The 24,895-nt window shown below is 46.9% G+C and overlaps 2 protein-coding genes across 4 annotated transcripts in view; one reads left to right on the top strand and one right to left on the bottom strand.

The window, feature by feature from the left end:
• The window catches only part of LOC134935943 (very-long-chain 3-oxoacyl-CoA reductase-B-like), a 197,837-nt gene extending 184,405 nt beyond the window's left edge, over window positions 1–13,432 (bottom strand). Inside the window, exon 1 of one of the 3 annotated variants that reach the window (XM_063930800.1) lies at window positions 13,327–13,432. In XM_063930800.1, coding sequence (XP_063786870.1) covers window positions 13,327–13,366 — 40 coding nt within the window. In that variant the 5' untranslated portion in view covers window positions 13,367–13,432. Of the gene's footprint in view, window positions 1–1,877; window positions 2,114–13,326 lie in introns of those variants that run through there. The other 2 variants (XM_063930798.1, XM_063930799.1) reach the window with 2 other exon arrangements.
• Window positions 13,433–13,526: 94 nt separating this feature from the next.
• LOC134935942 (zona pellucida sperm-binding protein 3-like) lies at window positions 13,527–19,326 on the top strand. Its single transcript, XM_063930797.1, has 8 exons — window positions 13,527–14,078; window positions 15,953–16,071; window positions 16,963–17,066; window positions 17,136–17,313; window positions 17,385–17,505; window positions 17,636–17,727; window positions 18,674–18,804; window positions 19,082–19,326. The coding sequence occupies exons 1-8, from the start codon at window positions 13,557–13,559 to the stop codon at window positions 19,303–19,305; spliced, it is 1,491 nt and encodes a 496-aa protein (XP_063786867.1). The 5' UTR covers window positions 13,527–13,556; the 3' UTR covers window positions 19,306–19,326.
• The last annotated feature ends 5,569 nt before the right edge of the window (window positions 19,327–24,895 follow it).

Below are 24,895 nucleotides of genomic sequence, written 5' to 3'. Positions count from 1 at the left end.
TAAAATTCCAGGTAAAATTGATGATCTCATTGTTAAATTTATTGAGAGAGGTTATGATATTAAAACTCTACTTGAACAGAAATCTAAAGTATTAGGCATGTCACGGAATGATCTTTTACACCCACACCGGAAGGACAACCAGGGTGTGTTACCGATGGTATCCGATTACACTGTGGCCAGTCCCATCATTAGAAGAGCCACTCAAGCATTATGGCCCATGGTAAAGTCTGATCCAGACTTGCCTGTATTTAGGGAAATTAGACCAATAGCTTCATTTAGAAGAGGCAGTAACCTGAGGGATCGCCTGGTGCATGCAGACATTACAGGTGTAGGGGTACCTAAGCCACCCAATGTATATACCAAACCACCAGGGTGTTACAGATGTGTGAATTGTGCAACATGCAGTCATTTGATTGCATGTAAATCATTTAAACATCCTCACAGTGATAAAATGTATGAGATCAGACATGTCCTTACTTGCAGCACTCCATTTATAGTTTATGTGATAGTCTGTCCGTGTGGATTGTACTATATCGGGCAGACTATCCGTAAATTCAGTGAAAGAATGGCGGCACATCGCTCTGCCATTCGTCTCACTTTGGAAGGCAGAGATATTGATCAACCCGTGGCTAAGCATTTTAGGGCGATGGGCCATCCTTTATCGTCCTTAAAATATTTCATGATAGATCATATTCCTTTCTCCTTACGGAGAGGGAATAGACCTAAAAATCTTTTAATCAAAGAATCCCAGTGGATCATGCGATTGGGAACCATCTATCCCAGGGGTCTTAACGAAAAAATAAATTGGAATACTTTATGACCCGTGTGATTTGTATAGAGGCGCTGATTGATGTGCTCTTGATTCTTCATTCAGATGGCTTTACACTAACTTGTAATTTGTATGTTATAGTTGTTTCTAATATATGTTTTTAGCATGTGGTTTTTGTAACATCTTCCCTATTTCTGTCATCTTGGGTCTCGGCTTGCAGAGCATGCGCAGGACGCGCTGAACCAGGAAGGAGGAAGTCCGGCCGCGTGGAACGCACTCCAGCGGACACCATGGTAACGGCTCCTGCCTGTGGAGGAAGCGCGTCACTGCAGCTAGCCGGCGCCGAGTCCTTTGATGAGTGAATACAGGACAGGTGAGTAGCGGTAACGGTATTTAAGTATATGTTTGCACTTGTTTCATTGTTATTGTCTGTGGTCCTGAGGAAGGGGCTGTGTCCCCGAAAACGTTCGTTTGACGTGACTATAAAACCTTTATCTATTATGCCAGTCTCTGAGTGCCGTACATTTTGGAGGTATATATATATATATATATATATATAATTTCAAACCAAACTGGTGATGGTGTATTGCTTTAATTTACCATTATATCTATAGTTGCTGTTAATTTGCCGCACATCCACGCCAGTCCCTGTGGTAATGAGCCGCATAAACAGCTCGCACATGTGAACCACAGTCGCACCCACGCATAACTTACACTCATCCACATGCAGAGCTGGAGGCGCGTTCTGCCCGCGTGTGCGTCTGGTTTCCGCCAGGCGTATATTGCAGGTGCCTACACCCCTCTTGCTCCCATGTTTTATATCAGTTACAGTATTTAGTGCGCAATAATAAGTACAATTGCTATTAAGCAACAATTAAACTACAACAAACCACCCCCGGGATGTGGACTCAGATAAGAGCTTTCCACTGTGAAAGCTAAAAAGTACGTCGATAGGGAACAGACTCGCTTCACGCCGTATTCTGATCCCAATACCAAAAAAAAACATGCTTAGTAAATGGGCACTAACATCTGCTGCAGCCCCTCTGTGTGTAAGTATCAGAGGGATATATGGCATTGTGTGTATATGTGTTACATTAGGGCCACTTACCTGCCCAGCCTCCGTACTTCTTAAGGTCAGTCCTCCACCACCGGGAGAGAATATGGTTCCCGAATCCCTTCAGCAGCTTCCATGACTGTTTGAGGACCAGGTAGGAAAGAGACAGCACCCCCAAGAGATGGACCCCCTGAGACAGCAGACAGTCCGCCATGTGATATCTACCCCAGGTGCTGCCCTTGTAGAATGACTGCAGTGACAGACACTCACCAGCATCTAAACACCAAACATGGGACGCACTCACCCTCCCTCACTGACACCCCACCCAGAGCCGCCCACTGCACACAGCAGCCAGGTACCAGACAGGTAGCACTCACCTGGGATCAGCCCTCCTGTGTCTGCTGCCAGCAGCTGGCACAATGCCACCTACCTGTTCCGCACCATTTATAGCAGAGTGTGACCTGTGCTGAATCACGGATATCCAAAAACAGTAATGATAACATAATAATGTATATATGCATTAGCTCTGTGTACTCAGGAAACACTGGGAAGCTGCATGCTAGAGGCGTGGTCAGTAACCCCGCAGCAGGGAACTGCGTGTGACAAAGCAGATTTGTTTTTCTAATTGTTTTTCTTAACCATTTGTTGTCCCAGCACCTTAGGACGGCAGGATTTTGTAATGTGGTAAGAGGGGCGTTCTTCATATGTTAACCCCTCATCGAATATACTGTCATCGAATATACTGTGCTCGCAGTGCTCCGTGCCATTTTGACAGATATATGCGCAGTAGGCTCTGTGACAGTACCAGGGTCCTGCAGATGATAAGAAATAGAGCCCTAAGGAGGGGTTTTATCAAAGTTCGGAGATATAATTGTGACAGATAAAGTACCAGGTGTTTGAAAAACGAAAGGATTGGATTGGTTGGCACTTTATCTCTCACAATTGTATCTCTCTCCAAGCTCTGAGAAATACCCTTCTTAAAAGTTTTATTATAATAATTAGTGTATTTTCTTAAAACCAACTTCTGCTCTCCTTTCTTTCTTCATATAAGACACAGCAGCAGAGCTGTGGCTCATTGTACACACTTTGAGCTGCTGTCAAACACATTCCAGACTCTTCAGCTGAATGGGGTCTTTGAAGGAGGTTTCTGAGCTTGGACAGCAGCAAGTCACTATGAAATGAGTGGAGATAGATATTTTCTAGTACAGAAGCCCCCTCGGCCTTTCTTTCTTAGGGCCCCTTTGACAGCTGGATCCCGGCGGCAAATGTCTCCGTTGTCTTTGGGAGTTACGCCACTGCTCATAGCAACAGTGTCCTCAATCACGGGTCTCTGTGACACAGCTGCCGCCTGTCAGATCTGTCAGCGGGATCTCTGCCCTGCCAACCTCCTCGGGGATGCTGCTTTCCTCCAGTGGGCTGTCAGTCACTGGGAAGGTGAGGTTGGGGCTGTCTCTCCTCAATGACAGCCACATGGGGCTTCATCTACCGCAGCCTCCCGTTGCCTGCACACCAGACCTTTCTCAGACGACAGCACGGCTCCCGCTTCAAGACCGTTACTTCAACTCCCAATGGTCAGTCAGACCTTGTTTATAAACTCTGGCCAAGCTGCCGGATCTACCCTGTCCGCTGCACGAGCAAGTTCAAATCCTTCCTCTCCCCGATTGTCTTCTGTGGTGTCCTCATGCTGTCTGAGGGCTGTAAGTCTAAGCTCTACCAACAAAGAGGGATATTTAGGTGATGGCACAGTATGTTAATATACATATTATATACAGTAGGACCCAGTATGTGTAGGTACACCCAGGGTCCATTACGGTGTAGGGACTTCCGGATTTAGGTCCCGAGGGTCCGTCTGAGCATGTGTCCAGTGATCCGATTGGATCCCTCTCAGGGGGAAAGACAGATAGAAGCCCATAAACTTCTACTGGATAACGCCATCTATAGATGGTGTTGTCCGCCACACCCAAGCTCCAGAATGTATCGCGTTCCGGAGCTTGGTGTATGTGTGGTAAGCAGCCAAACCTCTGAAAAATTGAATTTTCAGAAGTTTGGCCACATTTTTAGCATTGGTGTATTCTGCCCTATGTGTAATCTGCAGTAACTATTCCGTTCACTGAAAAAATTTCAGCCACTCTCCGTAATATGCAAGATATCATGGGCGCAGGGTGTGCAAAGCACACAGGCCAGAGTCCAGCACTCATAGACTATACTTACCTCTCTGCCGCCACCCAAACTTTCCGTAGCCCCATGAAAGCAACATCCTCCTAACCTGCAACGCTGTGTGGTCTTCCTGATCACTGCTGCCACTGCTTCTGGAGGAGATTAGACTGGACTCTGGACGGTGAGATATCCCCCACCCCCTACACTTCAGAGGAGCCAAGTCCGGCTGGTGACTGCCCACCAGAACTACTTCCACAGGCAGTGCCGGCAGTGTACCTCCTCCATTAAACACCATGCACCCCCAATCTGCAGGTATCTCCTCTGAACTCCATGGCCAGTAACCTCAGGCCCCTACCCAGTACTCTGTGCCCTGTAATCCCAAGAGACCTGGTATCTTCCTCATACAAACACCCTCCTGACTCAAGGACATGGAGCCCCCCTCCCCCTCCTCTGTATGACACAGTCCCTGAGGACCCCTATTCCCCCTTACATGAGTCAATGAGAAGCCCCCTTCCCCCCAGGATATGCAGCCAGTCCTGATGAGTCAGTGGATGTGCAACCTAACGTGAGGAACCTAACGTGTGGAACCTACCAGGAAACCCTTTCATTTATCTAATTAGTAGCCATAGTCACACACACATTTTCTCATCTGTATACCTACCTGATGCCAAGGTACTGTAGGACTATTTGCATAGCACTCAGATATCTCTACACAGTTTGGAGTTTGAAGAACCCCTGGTAGAAGGAGGGGAAGACGCTACATAGGATTGACCAGTGAAGCTGAACACATTGATATATTGAAATGTCGGTTATACCGGACATTTACAACAGTGAAATAATTATTATTATCCTTTATCTATACGGCGCCACAAGGGATCCACAGCGCCCAGTAACAGAGTACATAATGAAATAGGCAAAGCAGGAAATCAGCGACTTACAGTTGAAGACAATATAGGATAAGTACGGGGGATATGAACATTTCTGCATCAGCAGACGACACTGAGGCGGCAGAAAACTGAGGGATTTGGTGCCGTCGAAGATGGTTTAAGTGAAAGAAGAGTAAGCACATGAGGGGAGAGGTCCCTGCTCATGAGGGCTTACATTCTAAAGGGGAAAAAATATTTGTTAAAAATATAATAGTTGACTGTACATGGACCGGCTACATGTCTCTCTCTCTACTGGGTCCGCTGTAAGACATTTTTGAAATTTTTTGACACATATTTGTACTTGGATCTCTTACACATGGACTCCCGCAGTGCTGTAGTTACTGACCGGCGCTCCTCCCTCCACCTTCCGTGACTGTCCGCAGTGTCTGCACCAATGACATCATCACGCTAGCGTCAGTGCAGACAGAGGAGAATTCAGAGAGTGCAGAGTAGTCGGCTGGTTTGTACACTTTAAAGTTTATCTTTTGTATATCACTGGGGGCAAGGTGCCAATCGGCGCTGCCTGGTTACTGTTATGTAATGCTGGGTACACATTGGCCAATATATCGGCTGTTCTATTATAAAAGTGTAGAAACTCTATACCCGAGGCCACGCACCCTTTACCAGTGGGGGCCCCTTACCTGATCTGTACCAATTTTTTACTGGAAAAATAAGCTAAATCTTACCTTCCTTAACGCTTTTTCTTCGAGGACCACAGCATCCACAGGGTTTCCGCTGGGTGTGGTGGTGAATCCAGAAGATGCAGGCACCAGAACAGTTAAAGCTCTTGGCACTCCCAAGATGCACTGGTCCTCCTCCCCTTCACACCCCACCCCCAGCATAGGCTCTCAGTTTTGTCAAGAAGCCCAAGCAGGAGCTGGAAAAGAGAGAAGGAAGAAAAAGGTACACACAGGAAACACACTCTCACATTCAAGAGATGGAAACTGGTGACCGAGAAAATGACCCATGCAGCTAGGTGCGTTAGGGAGGGTGCCCTGTGGATGCTGTGAATCTCAAAGAAAAAGAGTTAATGGAGGTAAGATTTGCCATAACTCTTATTTTCTTCTTCGGAGTTCACATCATCCACAGGGTTTACGCTGGGATGTCCCAAAGCAGTCAAATAAGGGAGGGGACGCTCTCTAAGCTGAAGGATAACGTTGCTTCCTAGGTGAAAAGTAGAACGTTGAGTCTAAATGCAGCATCTTGTGAAGCAAATGTATCAAAGGCGTAGAACCTAAGAAATGTTTGGGCTGAGGATCATATAGTCACCCTGCATAGTTGTTCTGCAGACACTCCACGATGGGCCATCCAGGAAGGTGTCACAGAGCGAGTAGAATGAGCAGACACTGTATCTGATGCCGGGCTGTTAGCCTGCGTGTAATCCTGTGAGATAGTTAAGCGAAGCCACCTGGCCAGAGTTTGTTTGTTAGCCGGCCAACCTAGCTTATATAATCCATAGATGATAAAGAGTGAATTAGTCTTTCTACTATCCTTCGTACGGTCGACATAAATCTTGAGAGCCCAGACAACATCCAAAGAGGCCTCTCCTATAGACAAATCAGGAGACTGGAAGGCCGACATCACTATTTCCTCATTGATATGAAAGCTGGAAACTACTTTTGGGAGGTAGCCACGCTTCATCCTCAGGACTGCTCTGTCCTGGTGGAACATAAGGAATGGCGAGCGACAGGAAAGAGCTGACAAGTCAGATACTCTTCTTGATGAGGCCAAAAGAAATAGAGTTTTGGCCTTTAACCATTTGAGGTCAACTGCCTCCAATTGTTCAAATGTTGCAAAGCACGTAGAGCCAGGGTCAAATCCCCATGGGCTACTGGAGGCACAAAGGGGGGCTGAGTTCAATTACCCTCTACATAAAGGTATGGGCATCCAGTAAAAGAGCAATCTTCTTTTGATACCAGATTGACAGAGCTGAAACCTGTACCATTAGGGAAGCTATGTGCAAGCCTAAATCTAAACCCACCTGGAGACAGGCTAGAACTCTGGGAATACTAAATTTATAAGGATCCAAATTCTGCTGAGCACACCACTGAACGTAAGTATGCCAAATTCTGTAATGGATTCTGTCCAAAGTCGGTTTTCGTGCTCATAGCATAGTGTGAATCACTGAGCGAAAGAATCCCTTAGACCTTAGGAGGGCAGACTCAAGAGCCACGCCGTCAAAGACAGTCGAGCAAGGTCTGGATGTAGACAGGGACCCTGAGACACTAGGTCTGGTTGTTAAGGCAACAGAACTGGGCTGTCTATGGACAGACTGTGAAGATCCATGAATGAGCAGTGTCTGGGCCAGGCTGGGACTATGAGAATGTCAGAGCCGATTTCCTGCTTGAACTTGCAAAGCACTCTGGGAAGAAGTGATGCTGGGGGAAAAAAGTATTCCAGGCTAAAGTTTCACTTTATTGACAGCGCGTCCAAGAAGGCCGAGTTTGGATCCCTCATACTGGACCCGTAAATTGGCACTTTGTGTTGTGTCTGGAGGCCATAAGATCCACCTGTGTAAGGCTCCATTTGTCCACTAGCATCGGGAAGACTTCTGGATGCAGAGACCACTCTCCGGCATGAACGTCCTTGCAACTGGGGAAGTCTGCTTCCCAATTTAGCACTTCTGGTATGAAGACCCTGGAAATTGCTTGGAGATTGATTTCCGCCAAGGAGAGATTTAGAGCCACCTCTACCATTGCCGAGACACTGCTAGTTTCTCCTTGATGGCTGAGATAAGCTACCGCTGTGATGTTAGCTGACTGGACCTGGACTGGACATTCCTGAAGGATGTCCTGAGCCAGAATGAGAGCCCTCTAACTCGATCTCAACTCCAGAACATTGATTGGTAGGTCCCTTTCTGCTGGAACCCAACGGCCCTGGAAGGTGTGACAGCCTGTCACTGCACCCCAACTGCAGTGACTGGTATCTGTGGTTAGAAGAACCCAGTCTGGGATCTAAAATGGGTGACCCTTGTTGAGGTGAGAGGTCTGTAACCAACATGAAAGGGACAGTCAGACTTCCGGATGAGAGGGATATCATCTGTGATTTTATCCATTTGGGTTGACCATTCCATTTGGTCAATATTAGGTGCTGAATAGGCCTTGAGTGGAACTGAGGCCTTGAGAGGAACTGTTGAAGGTGGAGACCATGATGCCTAAAGTCTGCATTGGCGAGTGAATAAACACCCTTTGGCTGTGTAACAGTGTGCGCACCCGGAATTACAACTTCGCAATTTTGTCTGAGGGCAGAAAGATTATCTGTACCTGGGAGTCTAGTAGAGCTCCCAGATGAATCATTCTCTGAGTTGGGACCAGAGAGGACTTTTTCCAGTTTATTATCCAACCCTGCTTTGTAGGAGAGATATGGCTATCTGTAGATAGTAACTGAGGATCTCTGGTGAATGTGCCAGGATCAGTATGTCGTCTAGACAGGGAAGTATTCCGAAGGTATTGATGGTGACGGTGTTATGGGTACATGAAGGTAGGCGTCCTGAATATCCAGTGAGACCATATAGTCCCCCAGCTGCATAGCTAGGACAATGGATTTGAGGGTTTCCATTTGAAACCTGGGCACTCTGAGATACCTGTTCAGTAACTTGAGATTGGATTTGTGAACTAGGAAGAGGGTGGAATAAAACCCCTGTCTTCTCTGTGCCATTGGAACTGGAATAATCATGCCTGACTGATGTAAGGAGTGAATGGACACCCTTAGAGCCTGATCCTGGCTGGGTTTCATTGGAGGGCGTGTGGGGACAAACTGTCTGAGGGTTCTTCTCTTGAAAGAGAGGGCATAGCCCATCAGAGACCCCTTCTAGCACCCAGGTATCCGTTGTGACCCAAAGCCAATGTTGTGCAAACTGCGCCTCCGCCCTGGGATCGCCAAGGAGGGGGCCTGCACAATCAGGCTGAAGGTTTATCTTCAGTCTTGGTAGCCAGGCATCTGGTAGCCCATGAAAAAGGGGGGGGACCTGCACTGCACATCCTATTACTAAAGATATCAAGAGGTGCTATCATGCTGAGGCTTCTAATACTATGCTGGAGGAAGAGAGATGCAGATGCACACTGCTAGCACTAAGAACACTGATAGTAAAAATTATGTAAATAAACCCTCACAGTTAATATGGAGTATAATTGAAGTTCTTAGCTCACATTTGCGCAAATATGCGGGCCCATGTACTGCGGCCAGGTGACTTCATCACATGGGTCCCTAACATTCTGGTAGCCCAGGTCTGCTTGGCTTTGGGTTTAGAGGCCTTGGTGGAGTGAGAAACTCTTGGAGGGCCTAAAGGAGGTCTTAGGCCGAGAGGAGGCTGAGGGCAGGAAAGCAGTCTTTGATACCGCCAGAGTAGAGAAAATCTGGTCTAGTTCTAAGCCAAAGAGTCTCTCTCCTGTGTACGGGAGTGCTTCCAGAGCCTTTTTGGAATCAGAATCAGCTTTTTATGAATGGAGCCAAATAATGCGACGGGATGCTATTAAAGAAGCCGAAGCTTTAGAGGTGAGAATGGCTATTTCTAAAGCAGCTTCACATAGAACGCAGCATCCCTATATTGGCTTTTTGTTCTTTTGTTGCCCCATGGGTAAAGATTTTTTTTAAAAAGTCCATCCATGTTTCAATCGCCTTAGTTCTCCTTCTCTCTGAGGGAGAAGAGTGTAGGAGCAGCAGCCCAGGGAGGGAAGTCCTCAGCGGAATGGCGCACTGGGCTGGGGGAGGGGCCGCTGGGAAAGCACTTACCTCCTCTGCTGACGTACGCCACCAGTACCCTGGCCTGTTAAGTATGTCCCAAATGCCAGTATGTTAATGCCCTGGTGGTCTAGTGTAGTCTCCCGACATTGCTGAGGTACATGTTAGCACCCTCCGGTCCATTTCCCGGCACTGGCGGAAAGGACTGCCAGTACGCAAGGCCAAAAACTAAACTGAGAGCCTAAGCTGGGGGTGGGGTGTGAAGGGGAGGAGGACCAGTGCATCTTGGGAGCGCCAGGAGCTCAGATAGGAAATTACAGCACAGTGTTGCTGCCATGGTAAATCGCCACATTTGTGCAGATAATCAGACAGCGTCAGGACTAGTGATATGCACCGGACATTTTTCGGGTTTTGTGTTTTGGTTTTGTATTTGGTTCCGCTGCCGTGATTTGGATTTGGACGCGTTTTGGCAAAACCTCCCTGAACATTTTTTGTCGTATTCGGGTGTGTTTTGGATTCGGGTGTTTTTTTACAAAAAACCCTCAAAAACAGCTTAAATCATAGAATTTGGGGGTCATTTTGATCCCATAGTGTTATTCACCTCAATAATCACAATTTCCACTAATTTCCAGTCTATTCTGAACACTTCACACCTCACAATATTATTTTTAGTCCTAAAATTTGCACCGAGGTCGCTGGATGACTAAGCTAAGCGACCCAAGTGGCCGACACAAACACCTGGCCCATCTAGGAGTGGCACTGCAGTGTCAGACAGGATGGCACTTCAAAAAAATAGTCCCCAAACAGCACATGATGCAAAGAAAAAAAGAGGCGCAATGAGGTAGCTGTGTGACTAAGCTAAGCGACCCAAGTGGCCGACACAAACACCTGGCCCATCTAGGAGTGGCACTGCAGTGTCAGACAGGATGGTACTTCAAAAAAATAGTCCCCAAACAGCACATGATGCAAAGAAAAAAAGAGGCGCAATGAGGTAGCTGTGTGACTAAGCTAAGCGACCAAAGTGGCTGACACAAACTCCTGGGCCATCTAGGAGTGGCACTGCAGTGTCAGACAGGATGGCACTTCAAAAAAATAGTCCCCAAACAGCACATGAAGCAAAGAAAAAAAGAGGCGCAATGAGGTAGCCGTGTGACTAAGCTAAGCGACCCAAGTGGCCGACACAAACACCTGGCCCATTTAGGAGTGGCACTGCAGTGTCAGACAGGATGGCACTTCAAAAAAATAGTCCCCAAACAACACATGATGCAAAGAAAAAAAGAGGCGCAATGAGGTAGCTGTGTGACTAAGCTAAGCGACCCAAGTGGCCGACACAAACACCTGGCCCATCTAGGAGTGGCACTGCAGTGTCAGACAGGATGGCACTTCAAAAAAATAGTCCCCAAACAGCACATGATGCAAAGAAAAAAAGAGGCGCAATGAGGTAGCTGTGTGACTAAGCTAAGCGACCCAAGTGGCCGACACAAACACCTGGCCCATCTAGGAGTGACACTGCAGTGTCAGACAGGATGGCACTTCAAAAAAATAGTCCCCAAACAGCACATGATGCAAAGAAAAAAAGAGGCGCAATGAGGTAGCTGTGTGACTAAGCTAAGCGACCCGAATGGCCGACACAAACACCTGGCCCATTTAGGAGTGGCACTGCAGTGTCAGACAGGATGGCACTTCAAAAAAATAGTCCCCAAACAGCACATGATGCAAAGAAAAAAAGAGGCGCAATGAGGTGGCTGTGTGACTAAGCTAAGCGACCCTAGTGGCCGACACAAACACCTGGCCCATCTAGGAGTGGCACTGCAGTGTCAGACAGGATGGCAGATTAAAAAAATGATTCCCCAAACAGCACATGATGCAAAGAAAAAAAAAGAGGCGCACAAAGGTCGCTGTGTGACTAAGCTAAGCAACCCAAGTGGCCGACACAAACACCTGGCCCATCTAGGAGTGGCACTGCAGTTTTCTAGCGAGAGGATGAGTGCTTCCATCCTCATGTGAATCTGAACCACTAGCCATGAACATAGGCCAGGGCCTCAGCCGTTCCTTGCCACTCCGTGTTGTAAATGGCATATTGGCAAGTTTACGCTTCTCATCAGATGCTTTTAATTTTGATTTTTGGGTCATTTTACTGAACTTTTGTTTTTTGGATTTTACATGCTCTCTACTATGACATTGGGCATCGGCCTTGGCAGAAGACGTTGATGGCATTTCATCGTCTCGGCCATGACTAGTGGCTGCAGCTTCAGCACGAGGTGGAAGTGGATCTTGATCTTTCCCTATTTTACCCTCCCCATTTTTGTTCTCCATTTTTTTATGTGTGGAATTATATGCCAGTATCAATAGCAATGGCCTACTACTATATATACTGCGCACAACTGAAATGTACCACAGGTATGGATGGATAGTATACTTGACGACACAGAGGTAGGTAGAGCAGTGGCCTACTGTACCGTACTGCTATATATTATATACTGGTGGTCAGCAAAATTATGCACTGTACTCCTACTATATACTACAATGCAGTACAGATATGGAGCGTTTTTCAGGCAGAGAACGTATAATACTGATGGTCACTGGTCAGCAAAACTCTGCACTGTACCCCTTCTATATAATACTGGTGGTCCCCAGTCCCCACAATAAAGCAGTGTGAGCACAGATATATGCAGCACACTGAGCACAGATATGGAGCGTTTTGCAGGCAGAGAACGGATAATATTGGTGGTCACTGGTCAGCAAAACTCTGCACTGTACTCCTCCTATATAATACTGCTGGTCCCCAGTCCCCACAAAAAAGCAGTGAGCAGGCCCGGCGCTACCCGCTCAGCAAAGGGATGCAGAGCAGGTAGGCGCCGGGCAGGAGAGGCGCCTTCACTACTCTGCATCCCAGCTGAAGCGCCGTCCTGTCCCTCCCTGCTGCTGCTGCGCCTGCCCTGTCACACTGACAGGCAGCCGCAGCAGCACCGGCAGCATGAAGCCTTCTCTCTCCCCTGTGACAGGGAGAGGAGTGTCAGTGATCGTTCGACCGAAAAGGGGCGGGGCTACACTAAGGGGGCGGAGCTACACAGGATCATGCTATTGAAGATCTGGCCAGCACAACTGTGGTAAGTGGATGTAAAAAGAGTGAGAGAGGAGAATAGTGTGTGCGTGTGTGTGTGTGTGTGTGTGTGTGTGTGTGTGTGTGTCTGGGTATGTGTGTGCTTGTATTTATGTATATACTGTTTTTATGTATGTGTGTATACTATCTGTATGCAGAGCTGTAATGTGTAAAAAGGGGACGCTGTCTGCCATAATGTGTAATAAGGGGGACACTGTCTGCCGTAATGTGTAAAAAGTTAGAATTCTCAAAACTCTGAAGGACCTAGTATCAAAACTTTTGGCAATGCAAATGGGTCTTGAATGGAATTGAGCATATTTATTTATTAACAGTTTCTTATATAGCACAGCATATTCCGTAACCCGTTGCGCTTTACAATTAGAACAACAGTTATAGAACAAAACTGGGTAATAACAGACAGACATAGAGGTAGGAAGGCACTGCTCGCAAGCTTACACTCTATAAACATGTCACAGTAACATGGAATTGTGCTGGGGCCTATTTATAATCACTTATGGAGCTGTTCCTGCATGTTTTTAGTAACTGCACCAGACACTATAACATTCAGCAAACTCTGGAAACTGAGGGCAGAGAACTTACTTTGCTGCAAAGCAGATATATGTAATAGTTATCTTACCAGCTGTTGTGGAACTACAAGTCCCATAATGCCCTGTCATACAAAGGTTATCTGCCTTGTGTCATATATGTATTGGTATTGTATCCTCATTAGGTGGCTGCATGTGATGAGAGGAGTGATCAGGAGTGTTCTCATTACCTGCCCCAGGTGGGGGTATTAGCAGCAGAGGGAGGGGTATAAATGGCTGATCCCTGCACTCCTGGCCTTGTGCTGTTTGTCCTGCAGGCAGAATGGGGATGTGTGTGGGGTGGAGTTGGCTGTTGCTGGTGGCTCTGGTTTATGGCTCAGGATTGGCCAGTGCTGGGGAACGTTTCTTGGTTAGACGCCAGTCAGATGATTGGTGGAGGCGTCACCAGCACTCTGTGAGGGGCTCTCCTAGAGTGTCTCATGTGGGGGCTGCTCAGCCTGTGTCTGGCCTGGGGTCTCCCAGATGGATTGCTCAGCCGGTGTCTGGCCTGGGGTCTTCCAGATGGGCTGCTCAGCCAGTGTCAGGATGGGGGTCCCCTGTTAGGAATAATGGGGGAGCTGCTCAGTCTAGACAGCTGGCACCACCCCAGTACTCTCCTATCAGTGTGCAGTGTGGTGAGGACGTGATGGTGGTGACTGTGATGAGAGACCTGTATGGTAATGGGAAGCTGGTGAAGGCCTCAGACCTGAGTTTAGGACCCCAGTCCTGCAGTCCTGGTCCCCAGAGCACCGATACCAGTGTTTTCTTCAACATCGGCCTCCAGGAGTGTGGGAACGCAGTACAGGTAATGATGGACTGTGCTCTACGTTGGTGTGATGTGTTTATTTGCCTTGTGGCTGTCTCCTAGTGTCCCTGTCTCCTGTCTATTACTATGTGTTAGTGGAGTAACTGAGGCATGGGGTTCCACTTCCTACTGATGGGTTGTGTAGTATAATATATCTGCCTATACTGTAACTGGTGCACCCTGAGTGTAGGCCTCATGAACCTTCCCTTACACAGGGCTCTGGTAACTACTAAGGCCTATACTGTGTGCTGGACACCAGTGGGAAGGGAGCCTGCCGGGTGTGCACTGATGAACAATGTGGTGGTAATTAGCAGATGGATTGTGTTGGTTGAGTGCTGCTCACTATTGGTGGCCAGGGCAGGAAGCTCCCATGTAATATGTATTACAGAACAGTGCTACATTCTGTGGGAAATGGTAACCAGCCTGCTGAGATGTGGGGCAGATATAGGAACTGGTGTTATGGGTTTTAGTGGTATCAGTGCCGGGTATGTGCACTGATATCACTTCTCCCCCATGCATTCAGGTGGGGTTGTTTGCCTTCTCTATCTATGCACATTGTGTATTCACTGCTGCTCTGCAAGTGACAGGGGACCATATGGGTCTGGGACACCTGCATATGAGGGTCCGCCATACTGTATGCCCAATAACTTATTCTTCATACAAAAGTGTTATCAATGTTTAGTAGCCGAGGCTACTCCAGCAGTGAATATCCACCCATTGTTATGGAAGTAGGAGCCTACTGTATCTCTCAGCAGCGGTGTGTGCCCCCACGAAACTTGATGGCACCATTGCTGCTGATCGATGGTTAACCCACGGATGTGGTGGGATGTAATGGCGTTCAAGATCGTTGGAGGTGTGGAATGCTGGCTGATCTTGAGCCTTGTTTTAAAGGGGCAAACCCATGCCTTGTAAGTGATTGCCCCTTTAAGTCATATATATGCCTGCATCCTGCACCTCTGATGTCAGCCACAATTACATCCCACCCATGATCCCCCTTGTAGGGAGACTGTACTGAAGCCATCTCCTTGGTTCTAACCTCTGAGCCAAGACATCTACAGCTGTGTACGGTCATAGTGGTGCTCTGTAACTGGTAACATGCCACCCCCAGCAGTCATAACCTTCAGTTGTCAGCAATGACCTCTATAGCAGGACAATGAGTCTTTATTGTGGGACGTATTTGGATCGGGTAGTTACCCTCCCACTGACTCCGAAAACTTCTAAAAGGGAAAATATATCAAACCATACACTGAGTGGCGGAGGCACCAATAGCAATTAATGAACTGCTACCCATCATGCTAGCTGCTGTAGAAGCTGAGCAGGGACAGGCTTACCATACTGTCCTTTTAAACTGGGACACTCGTAAATCACACTGGTTCTGTGGCTGGCTGACATCATGACCTGCATTTCACCTGGTTTTCAGCAGCTAGAGAACCTGTAATTCGTGACTTTCCAGTTAATGGGCTGGTATGATGAGACGAAGTAGGAAATGTATCAGGCCCTCCAGACTATGGGTACCCAACAATGAACATCAAGGTGCGCTAACAGTCCTGGTTTTATGGATAGTCGTTCTTAAACATAGGTGAGGTGACTTAACACTGCTCAAGCATGGATATAACTAAAACATTGGACTGTTAATGTTTCTTGAGGACCAAAATACACAGGAAAAGTGTTGCTTGGCAATTAACTGTAGTCGGGACCTGAACTTCCTCTACCATCGCTTGCTTCTGAGCCATCTGGCTCACATGTTCTGTCCTGGTAATAGTTGACTAATGTGACTGCTAAACTTTTTTTCCACTTTAACCAAGCTGGGAATAAGTTGGCATTACCAGGGTCTACAGGCTGAATGATGGAGAAATGTCTGCTTTGTCCTACAGATGACGGCAGATTGGCTGATCTACACCACCTCCCTGACCTACAGTCCAACATCTCCCAGTGGTGTCCCCATCACCAGGACCAACTCTGCTGTGGTTCCCATCCAGTGTTTCTACCCCCGGTGAGTTTACACCAGTGACTTAGTCTCATCCATTGGCTACTGCCGTCAAGGTTCTGGAATATAAATGGGGATTTTCGGCATGGTGGCCTAGATAGAGTTGTCCCTCCTTTGTAGTAATGTCTACAGGTATCAAGTTGGCAATAGTTTGCAGGAAATTATTTGGGATGTATTCTTACTAGAGTCCTGCAACACTCACAGCTGAAGTGTGATCCTGTGGCTTCACCCAAGCAAAACCATTTTCTACTCTCTCTCTCCTTGTAGAAAAGGAGCATTACTATAGTACAGATAATGCCTGTTACTTGCATTGTTGCTTTACTGTACCCAGTGTCGGACTAGGGAATGGAGAACCCACCAAGGAATGCAGTGTTAAAGGGTGTGGCCAGCCACCACAGGGGGACTTGAGCAACCATTATGGACATGCAAAGAACAGGACACTACTATAAAGGAGGGTACAGTGGTGTTTTAGGAGTTTGATTGGCATGGAAGCTAATCTTGAGTGTCTGGTTTGTTTTTATGGTAACTACTTGCAGTTCATCCATGCATCCTGTGCCACCAATTCACTGCACCCTAGATTAGGGGTTGGGGTACACCAGGGTGCCAGTGTGACCTTATCTGTAGTACAGTGTATGCCGGGGTAGAACAAATCTTGTGCAAGAACCCATGGTGCACCACATATGGTATGTTGGGTAAAGTATCTGAATACTTTTGCCCACATGAATTCATACTTGATGATGATGATTTGCTATAGCAGCATCCAAACCAATCAGTGATGCTGAGGGTAAGGGGAGGAACATGTCTACTGTTGCTGGTCTTAAATGTTCCATTTAGTGGTAACTTTGCTTTTTATCTGCTTATAATACTGGACCACTGGTGTTTGTTTATCCTGTGTAGACATGGTAATGTGAGCAGCAATGCCATCAAGCCAACATGGGTTCCGTTCAGTACCACCGTGTCCTCAGAAGAGAGGCTGTCATTCTCCTTGCAGCTGATGATGGGTAAGTGAGGTGGGGGGTTCAGTATGATGGTGTTGGGTCTGGCCTCTTCTAATCCTCTGATTCTTGCAGATGACTGGAGTGCACCCAGACCTTCCTCTGACTTCCAGCTGGGGGACATATTCTACATAGAGGCATCTGTGGACACTGAGAACCACGTCCCTATGATGCTGTTTGTGGATAGCTGTGTGGCCACTCTGTCTCCTGATGTCCAGTCCACCCCTAATTATGCTATCATTGCCAACAATGGGTATGTTATACAGGTTACTGTTCATGGTTTATCTGATACCACCTTGTGCCAATAACTAATGTGTTCTATAGGTGCCTGGTGGATGGTCAGCAAGAAGATTCTTCTTCTGCCTTTGTATCGCCAAGGCCTGAGCCAGACAAGCTCCGGTTCATGGTTGATGCTTTCCGCTTCACTGGGGTGGATGTCTCTCTGGTGAGGATTGGGTTTTGCTACTGATCTAGTATGGCAGATAATGCTGACCATGTGCCTCTTCTATGCTAGTGGCTGTAGACATTGATTGTCTTTCCTTTGTCCTGAGTTCTATATCCTCTTCCTCCACCAGATCTATATCACTTGTACTCTCAGAGCTGCTGCAGCCACCCAGGTTCCTGATCCAATCAACAAGGCCTGTTCTTACATGAAGGCATCTAGCAGGTGATGATGTTCTACTGTAGGTTCTCTAACTCCTGTATATTAGGACAAGAAAGGATCTTGATGTGAGGAGGGAAACTTTTCAGACAAATACATAATTGTACAGTGACTAAGGCGATTGGATCTCTAGTAATTTAAGATTTCCCTAATAAATGGATGTCCATAAAAAGCTTCCAGTCTATGCAGGATGTGGAGTGAATGTAATCACAGGTGCTTTATATCAATGGTATTTCTAGGTCCTTCTGAACTTGTGGCATTCCATAAACCACAGGTTCTCAAACTGTCCTCAGGACCCCACACGGTGCATGTTTTGCAGGTCTCCTCACAGAATCACAAGTGAAATAATTTGCTCCGCCTGTGGAACTTTTAAAATGTGTCAGTGAGTAATTACTACACCTGTGCACCTGCTGGGTTACCTGCAAAACGTGCACCGTGTGGGGTCCTGAGGACCGAGTTTGAGAACCACTGCCATAAACTAATCCAGCTGACCTAATGTAGCTTCCACATGGAGAATAAGTTGGCACCAGCATTCTTTGATCTACGTACTTTTACAGTATAAAAGTAAATGTAAGTGCCCACTGTAAGCACAGATGGTGAAACTCTACAATTACCCTGGAATATAAGAGGTTTATGACACATTTCGCCAAAAAAATGGAATTCACCTTCATATTCATCAGATGGACCCTAACATCACATCAATTTATCCAGACCTTGCCAAAATAGTGCCCCTTCTAATGGCTTAATGTTAATCATAATCGCTTTGACAATCTGCACTGGTGCTTTGAGTGTTCACATGCATTGTATTTTTGCTGCCTGGCAATTCTCGGCATGGCAACATCTCCAATGTCTAAGATTATGGTGTGCAGTCAAAGGTGTCGTCCCCCCCCACCCACACACAATCTATACAGACTTGTAACACAGGCTCATTGCTTCTGTCTTATCTCTTTAGCTGGGTGGCTGTGGATGGCCCCAATACAATCTGCCAGTGCTGTGATGCTGGGACCTGTGCCGGTCAGAGCAGGAGACTGGGACCCATCCGCGGGATTCCAAGAGGAATTGGCAAAAGAGAAATTGCAGCAGGTGAGTAACGGACATTGATAGGATTAGCTGCCCGGCCCATTCTACATACACAAGCCTCCTGTCTAGAAAACTGGAGATGTTCTTTAAACCTTGGAGAGATAAAGGGGGTCAGACATGTACTAAGCAGTGATAAAAATTATTCCTGTAATGTCGCTTCTCCACTTAAGTCTTTATATACTACACTACTTAATTCACATTTTCCCTAGTGAAAACACCAGGCTAGGTGTAGTGGGTTTTTAAAAAAATAAATAAAATAAAACTATGCTCTTCTCTGCAGGCCCATCTACAGAAGAACATGGATCGGTGACTTTGGGTCCTCTGCTGGTGGTTGGGGCAGACGGTGTCCAGGCTTCCAGAATGACTGCAGAGTCGGGGCACTTGGAACAGTGGGTGCTGGTGGCCACTGTGTCTCTCAGTCTGGCTGTGTTACTTGGGTTTTTTGCTCTGACTGTGAAACGCATCATTAAGAGACATGCTGGTGTACAGGCTGCAGAGAAATAAAATGCTACATTGCAATCTTAATTCCTGTGTCCATATTGTCTACAACGAGTGCCAGAGGTCATAGTTGGGTCTGTATTAAGCCGTGGGGTGGGCCTTCATATTCTGATCTCCCCCACTTATCCTACCCACTGCTACTATGGGACTGCACAGTGCAAGTGCAGGTGTGTGCTCAGAGGGTATTATGTCCAAATCAATGGGGGGGTACTACTTACACACTGGGACAGGACTTGGGAGAACTCTGACTTTCTCCAATACAAATTGATCTCACCAGACAACAGGCTATACAAGACCCAGAGACCTCAATCTAGCCCTCCCTCTTTCTCCCCAGCACTCTAACTACTGCTATAACTTCTGCAATTGTCCTCCAGAATGCCCTGCAAGTGGCTTCAGAACTAAACCTATGAGGAATAGTTTACTTATTAGGCCTTCCCCCCCCCCCCCCCCCCCCCCCCCCCCCCCTGTGGGACCCATGCTCCACTGTCCTCTGGAAAGAGGTGGGAGCTTCTTTTGGCACTGGGGGGTACACTATTTATTTATTTTTTAACTACAAAGTCTAATTAGGGACACATGGGGAGGGTCACTAAATAGTTGGGGGCCCCATTTGACATTAGGGTAGGGGATGTGTCCCATGATCTATTAGTTTAATTTTGCCACTGGATGCCTAACTTTTTTATTTTTTTTTTCTTCTAGCTGGGGCTTTTAGCAGATATTGGCATAGATGTATACAGGTACATAGTAGCATTTTAAGGGGAGAAAACCAATCAGCAGTTAGCTATCGCCTTATAGAATTTATTTAATAAGTGCGAGGTTGGTTTCTAATGACAATGTCTACACGTGTCCTCTTCACCACTCTGTACAAAGTTTCATGCATTTCCCCCTTAGCTCCGTGCAGTGACTCTGGGAACAATTCTGGATTACTTGTGTTGACCTCAGAGCCGGTATCCTTTAGTGCTCAGGTCAGACAATGACTTTGCATTGAGCACTTTAGCCAGTGTCTTTCCGTGTACTGTACAATCACAAAGACGTCTCTGTATGGGAACACAAAATTATCAGACAATGATCGGTGTCTCTGTATGGATGGCACTTAAAAAAAGTAGTTCCCCCAAACAGCAAATGATGCAAAGAAGAAAGAGGTGCAAGATGGAATTGTCTTTTGGGCCCTCCCATCCACCCTTATGTTGTATAAACACAGGACATGCACACTTTAACAAACCCATCATTTCGGCGATAGGGTCTGCCACACAACTGTGGCTGAAATGACTGGTTGGTTTGGGCCCCCACCAAACAAGAAGCAATCAATCTCTCCTTGCACAAACTGGCTCTACAGAGGCAAGATCTCCACCTCCTCATCGTCCAATTCCTCACCCCTTTCACTGTGTAAATCCTCCTCAGAGTATTAATTCATCCCCACTGGAATCCACCATCACAGGTCCCTGTGTACTTTCTGGAGGCAATTGCTGGTAAAGGTCTTCCCAGAAGAATTAATAATTCATTTTGATGAACATCTTCTCCACATGTAGTTGAAGTAACCGCCTATGCCAATTGCTGACAAAGTTACCGGCTGCAATAAATACTCTTTCGGAGTACACACTGGAGGGGGGCAACTTATGTAAAATAAAGCCGGTTTGTGCAAGGGCCTCCAAATTGCCTCTTTTTCCTGCCAGTGTATGGACTGTCTGATGTGCCTACTTGGATGCTGTACTCCTATAAATCTCCACCATTCTTTCAATGGTGACAATCCTATGCAGTGACAGTAGACATGTCAGTAATCATGGGCAGGTCCTTCAATCTGGACCAGATGTCCGCTTTTGCTCCTGACTGCCCTGCATCACTGCCAGCAGGTGGGCTAGGAAATCTTATCCTTTTCCTTGCAGCCCCAGTGGTGGAAAAAATTGAAGGAGGAGCTGTTGACGGGTCATGTTCCGCTTGAGTTGACAATTTACTAAACAGCAGGTCTTTGCACCTCTGCACACTTGTGTCTGCTGGAAAGAGAGATACAACATAGGCTTTAAACCTAGGATCGAGCACGGTGGCAAAAATGTAGTGCTATGATTTCAACAGATTGACCACCCTTGAATCCTGGCAAAGCGAATGAAGGGCTCCATCCACAAGTCCCACATAATTTGCAGAATCGCTCCGTCTTAGCTCCTCCTTCAATTTCTCCAGCTGCTTCTGCAAAAGCCTGATGAGGGGAATGACCTGACTGGCAGTGTCTGAACTGACTTCGCGTGTAGCAAGTTCGAAGGGTTGCAGAACCTTGCACAAGACTGAAATCATTCTTCACTGCACTTGAATCAGGTCCATTACCCGTCCTTTGTCTATGTCGTAGGTGGATGTATAGGCTTGAATGGCCTTTTGCTGCTCCTCCATCCTCTGAAGCATATAGCGTGTTGAATTCTACCTCATTACCACCTCTTGCTTCAGTTAAGTGCTGGGAAGGTTCAGCAGTGTTTGCTGGCGCTCCAGTCTTCGGCACAAAGTGGCAGTATGCCGAAAGTGGCCCGCAATTTTTCTGGCCACTGACAGCATCTCCTGCACACCCCTCTAATTTTTCAAAAAAAAATCTGCACCACCAAATTAATTGTATGTGCAAAACATGGGACATGCTGGAATTTGCCCACAATTAATGCACCCACCATATTGGTGGTGGTGTCCGATATCACAAATCCCCAGGAGAGTCCAATTGGGGTAAGCCATTCTGCAATAATGTTCCTCAGTTTCCGTAAGAGGTTGTCGGCTGTGTGCCTCTTACGGTAAGTGGTAATACATAGCGTAGCCTGCCTAGGAATGAGTTAGCGATTGAGAGATGCTGCTACTGGTGCCACTGCTGTTGTTGCTGCGGGAGGCCATACATCTACCCAGTGGGCTGTTAGTCATATAGTCCTTAGTCTGTCCTGTTCCACTTGTCCGTGGTTAAGTGGACACTGAATACAACTGCATTTTGTGGGACACTGGTGACTCTTTTTTTCTGATGTCTGTGTACTTTCTCGGTATCGCCTGCCTAGAGAAGTGGAACCTAGATGGGATTTGATACCAAGGGATACTACCTTAAACAATTCTCTAAGTCCCACTAAACCAGAGGTTCTCAAACTCGGTCCTCGGGGGTGCACACAGTGCATGTTTTGCAGGTCTCCTCACAGAATCGCAAGTGAAATAATTAGCTCCACCTGTGGACCTTTTAAAATGTGTTGGTGAGTAATTAATACACCTGTGTGTGTGCACCTGCTGGGTTACCTGAAAAACATGCACTCTGTGGGCTTTCGAGGACCGAGTTTGAGAACCTCTGCACTAAACTAATGGCGGATACCGGACGCACGTCTAACACCAACATAGCTGTCAGGACCTCGGTTATACGCTTTGCAAAAGGATGACTGCTGTCATATTTCATCTTCCTTACAAAGGATTGTTGGACAGTCAATTGCTTACTGGAAGTAGTACAAGTGGTCTTCCGACTTCCCCTCTGGGATGACGATCGACTTCCAGCAGCAACAACAGCAGCGGCAGTAACAGCAGGCTTACCACTCAAGGATCCTATGGAGGAATCCTGGTTAGGAGAGGATTCCGCAGTATTGACAGTGAGATGGCCTGCAGGACTACGGACGCTCCTGACTGAGGAGGAAGTTGACGTTGTGGGAGTTGGTGGTGTGGCTTGCAGGAGCTTGGGTACAGGAGGAAGAAGGGATTTAGGTGTCAGTGGTCTGCTTACGCTCTTACCCAAAGTTTCACAACTTGACACTGACTTCTGATGAATGCGCTGCAGGTGACGTATAAGGGAGGATGTTCCTAGGTGGTTAACATCCTTACCCCTACTTATTACAGCTTGACAAAGGGAACACACGGCTTGACACCTGTTGTCCCGATTTGTGGAGAAATAATTCCACACCAAAGAGGTGGCTTTTTTAGTATTTTGCCCAGGCCTGACAATAGGCTTCTTCATCCCACGGACAACAGGTGTCTCCCCCGGTGCCTCATTTAAACAAACCACATCACCATCAGAATCCTCATTGTCAACTTCCTCCTCAGCACCAGCAACACCCATATCCTCATCCTGGTGTACTTCAACAGTGACATCTTCAATTTGAATATCAGGAACTGGACTATGGGTGCTCCTTCCAGCACTTGCAGGGGGCGTGCAAATGGTGGAAGAAGCCACCTCTTCCCGTCCAGTGTTGGGAAGGTCAGGCATCGAAACTACCGACACACTTGGACTCTCCTTGGGGATTTGTGATACCATCTCAGAATGCACAGTTCTTTTCTGTGCTCTCTCCAGCTTAACTCTTCTAATTTGAGGGCTTCCATCGTCATGTGAAGCTGAACCACTAGTTATGAACATAGGGGGTAATTCCAAGTTGATCGCAGCAGGAATTTTTTTAGCAGTTGGGCAAAACCATGTGCACTGCAGGGGGGGGCAGATATAACATTTGCAGAGAGAGTTAGATTTGAGTGGGTTATTTTGTTTCTGTGCAGGGTAAATACTGGCTGCTTTATTTTTTCACTGCAATTTAGATTGCAAATCTAACTGTCTCTGCACATGTTATATCTGCCTCCTCTGCAGTGCACATGGTTTTGCCCAACTGCTAAAAAATTTCCTGCTGCAATCAACTTGGAATTACCCCCATAGGCCAGGGCCTCAGCCGTTCCTTACCACTCCGTGTCGTAAATGGCATTGGCAAGTTTACGTTTCTCCTCAGATGATTTATATTTATTTTTTTGGTAGTTTTAACTGTACTTTTGCTTTTTGGATTTTACATGCCCTCTACTGTCACATTGGTAATTGGCCTTGGCAGACGACGTTGATGGTATTTCATTGTCTATGTCATGACTAGTGGCAGCAGCTTCAGCACTAGGAGGAAGTGGTTCTTGATCTTTCCCTATTTTATCCTCAAAATTTGTATCCATTATTTCTTGGGAGTTATATAAGACAATATGTGTCACAGGAATGACTGGAATTACTGATGAGAAAGAACACTACCACTAATCTGATGCAGCACGACACAGCAACAATGTAAGGGACTTGTGGTTGTTGTTGTTATTAGTATTATACGGCAGCAGTGGACATATAGCAGCAGCGTGTATCGTCACTGGAATGATTGATGAAACAGGACACTACCACTGGTCTGATGCAGCACAACACAACACCACTTTATACAGCTACATACCTCCAAACTGTCCCGATTTCAGCTGGACAGTCCTGTTATTCGAACACTGTCTCGCTGTCCCTCTCGCGGGTCACAGTGTCCAGGGGGTGGGGGGCAGTTGGAGGAGGCTTTGATCACCCGCTGCTCTGCTCTGCAAAGCAGCGAGTGATCTCTAAATAGATGCTGTGCACACGTGCATAGCATCTATTCAGTGCAGGGAGTGAGCTGGGGGCTGCCCTGCTGTTCAGGGAGCACTGGGCACGCGCCAAAATGACAAAAATGGACCCTCGGCACGTGACCACGCCCACTTGGCCATAGCCACGCTCATCCCGAAAAACGCTCATCCCATTTTTCGGGACGCACGCGGCTACGCCGTGCAGTGTGTCCCTACTTACAAAGATTAAACGTTAGGAGGTATGCAGCTACACTGGATATATGGCAGCAGAGGACAC

The sequence above is a fragment of the Pseudophryne corroboree genome, chromosome 6 (genome assembly GCF_028390025.1).
Source record: "Pseudophryne corroboree isolate aPseCor3 chromosome 6, aPseCor3.hap2, whole genome shotgun sequence".
NCBI lineage: Eukaryota > Metazoa > Chordata > Amphibia > Anura > Myobatrachidae > Pseudophryne > Pseudophryne corroboree.
The sequence above is the reverse complement of the archived record's forward strand: the minus strand, read 5'-3'. Positions and strand labels throughout refer to the sequence as shown.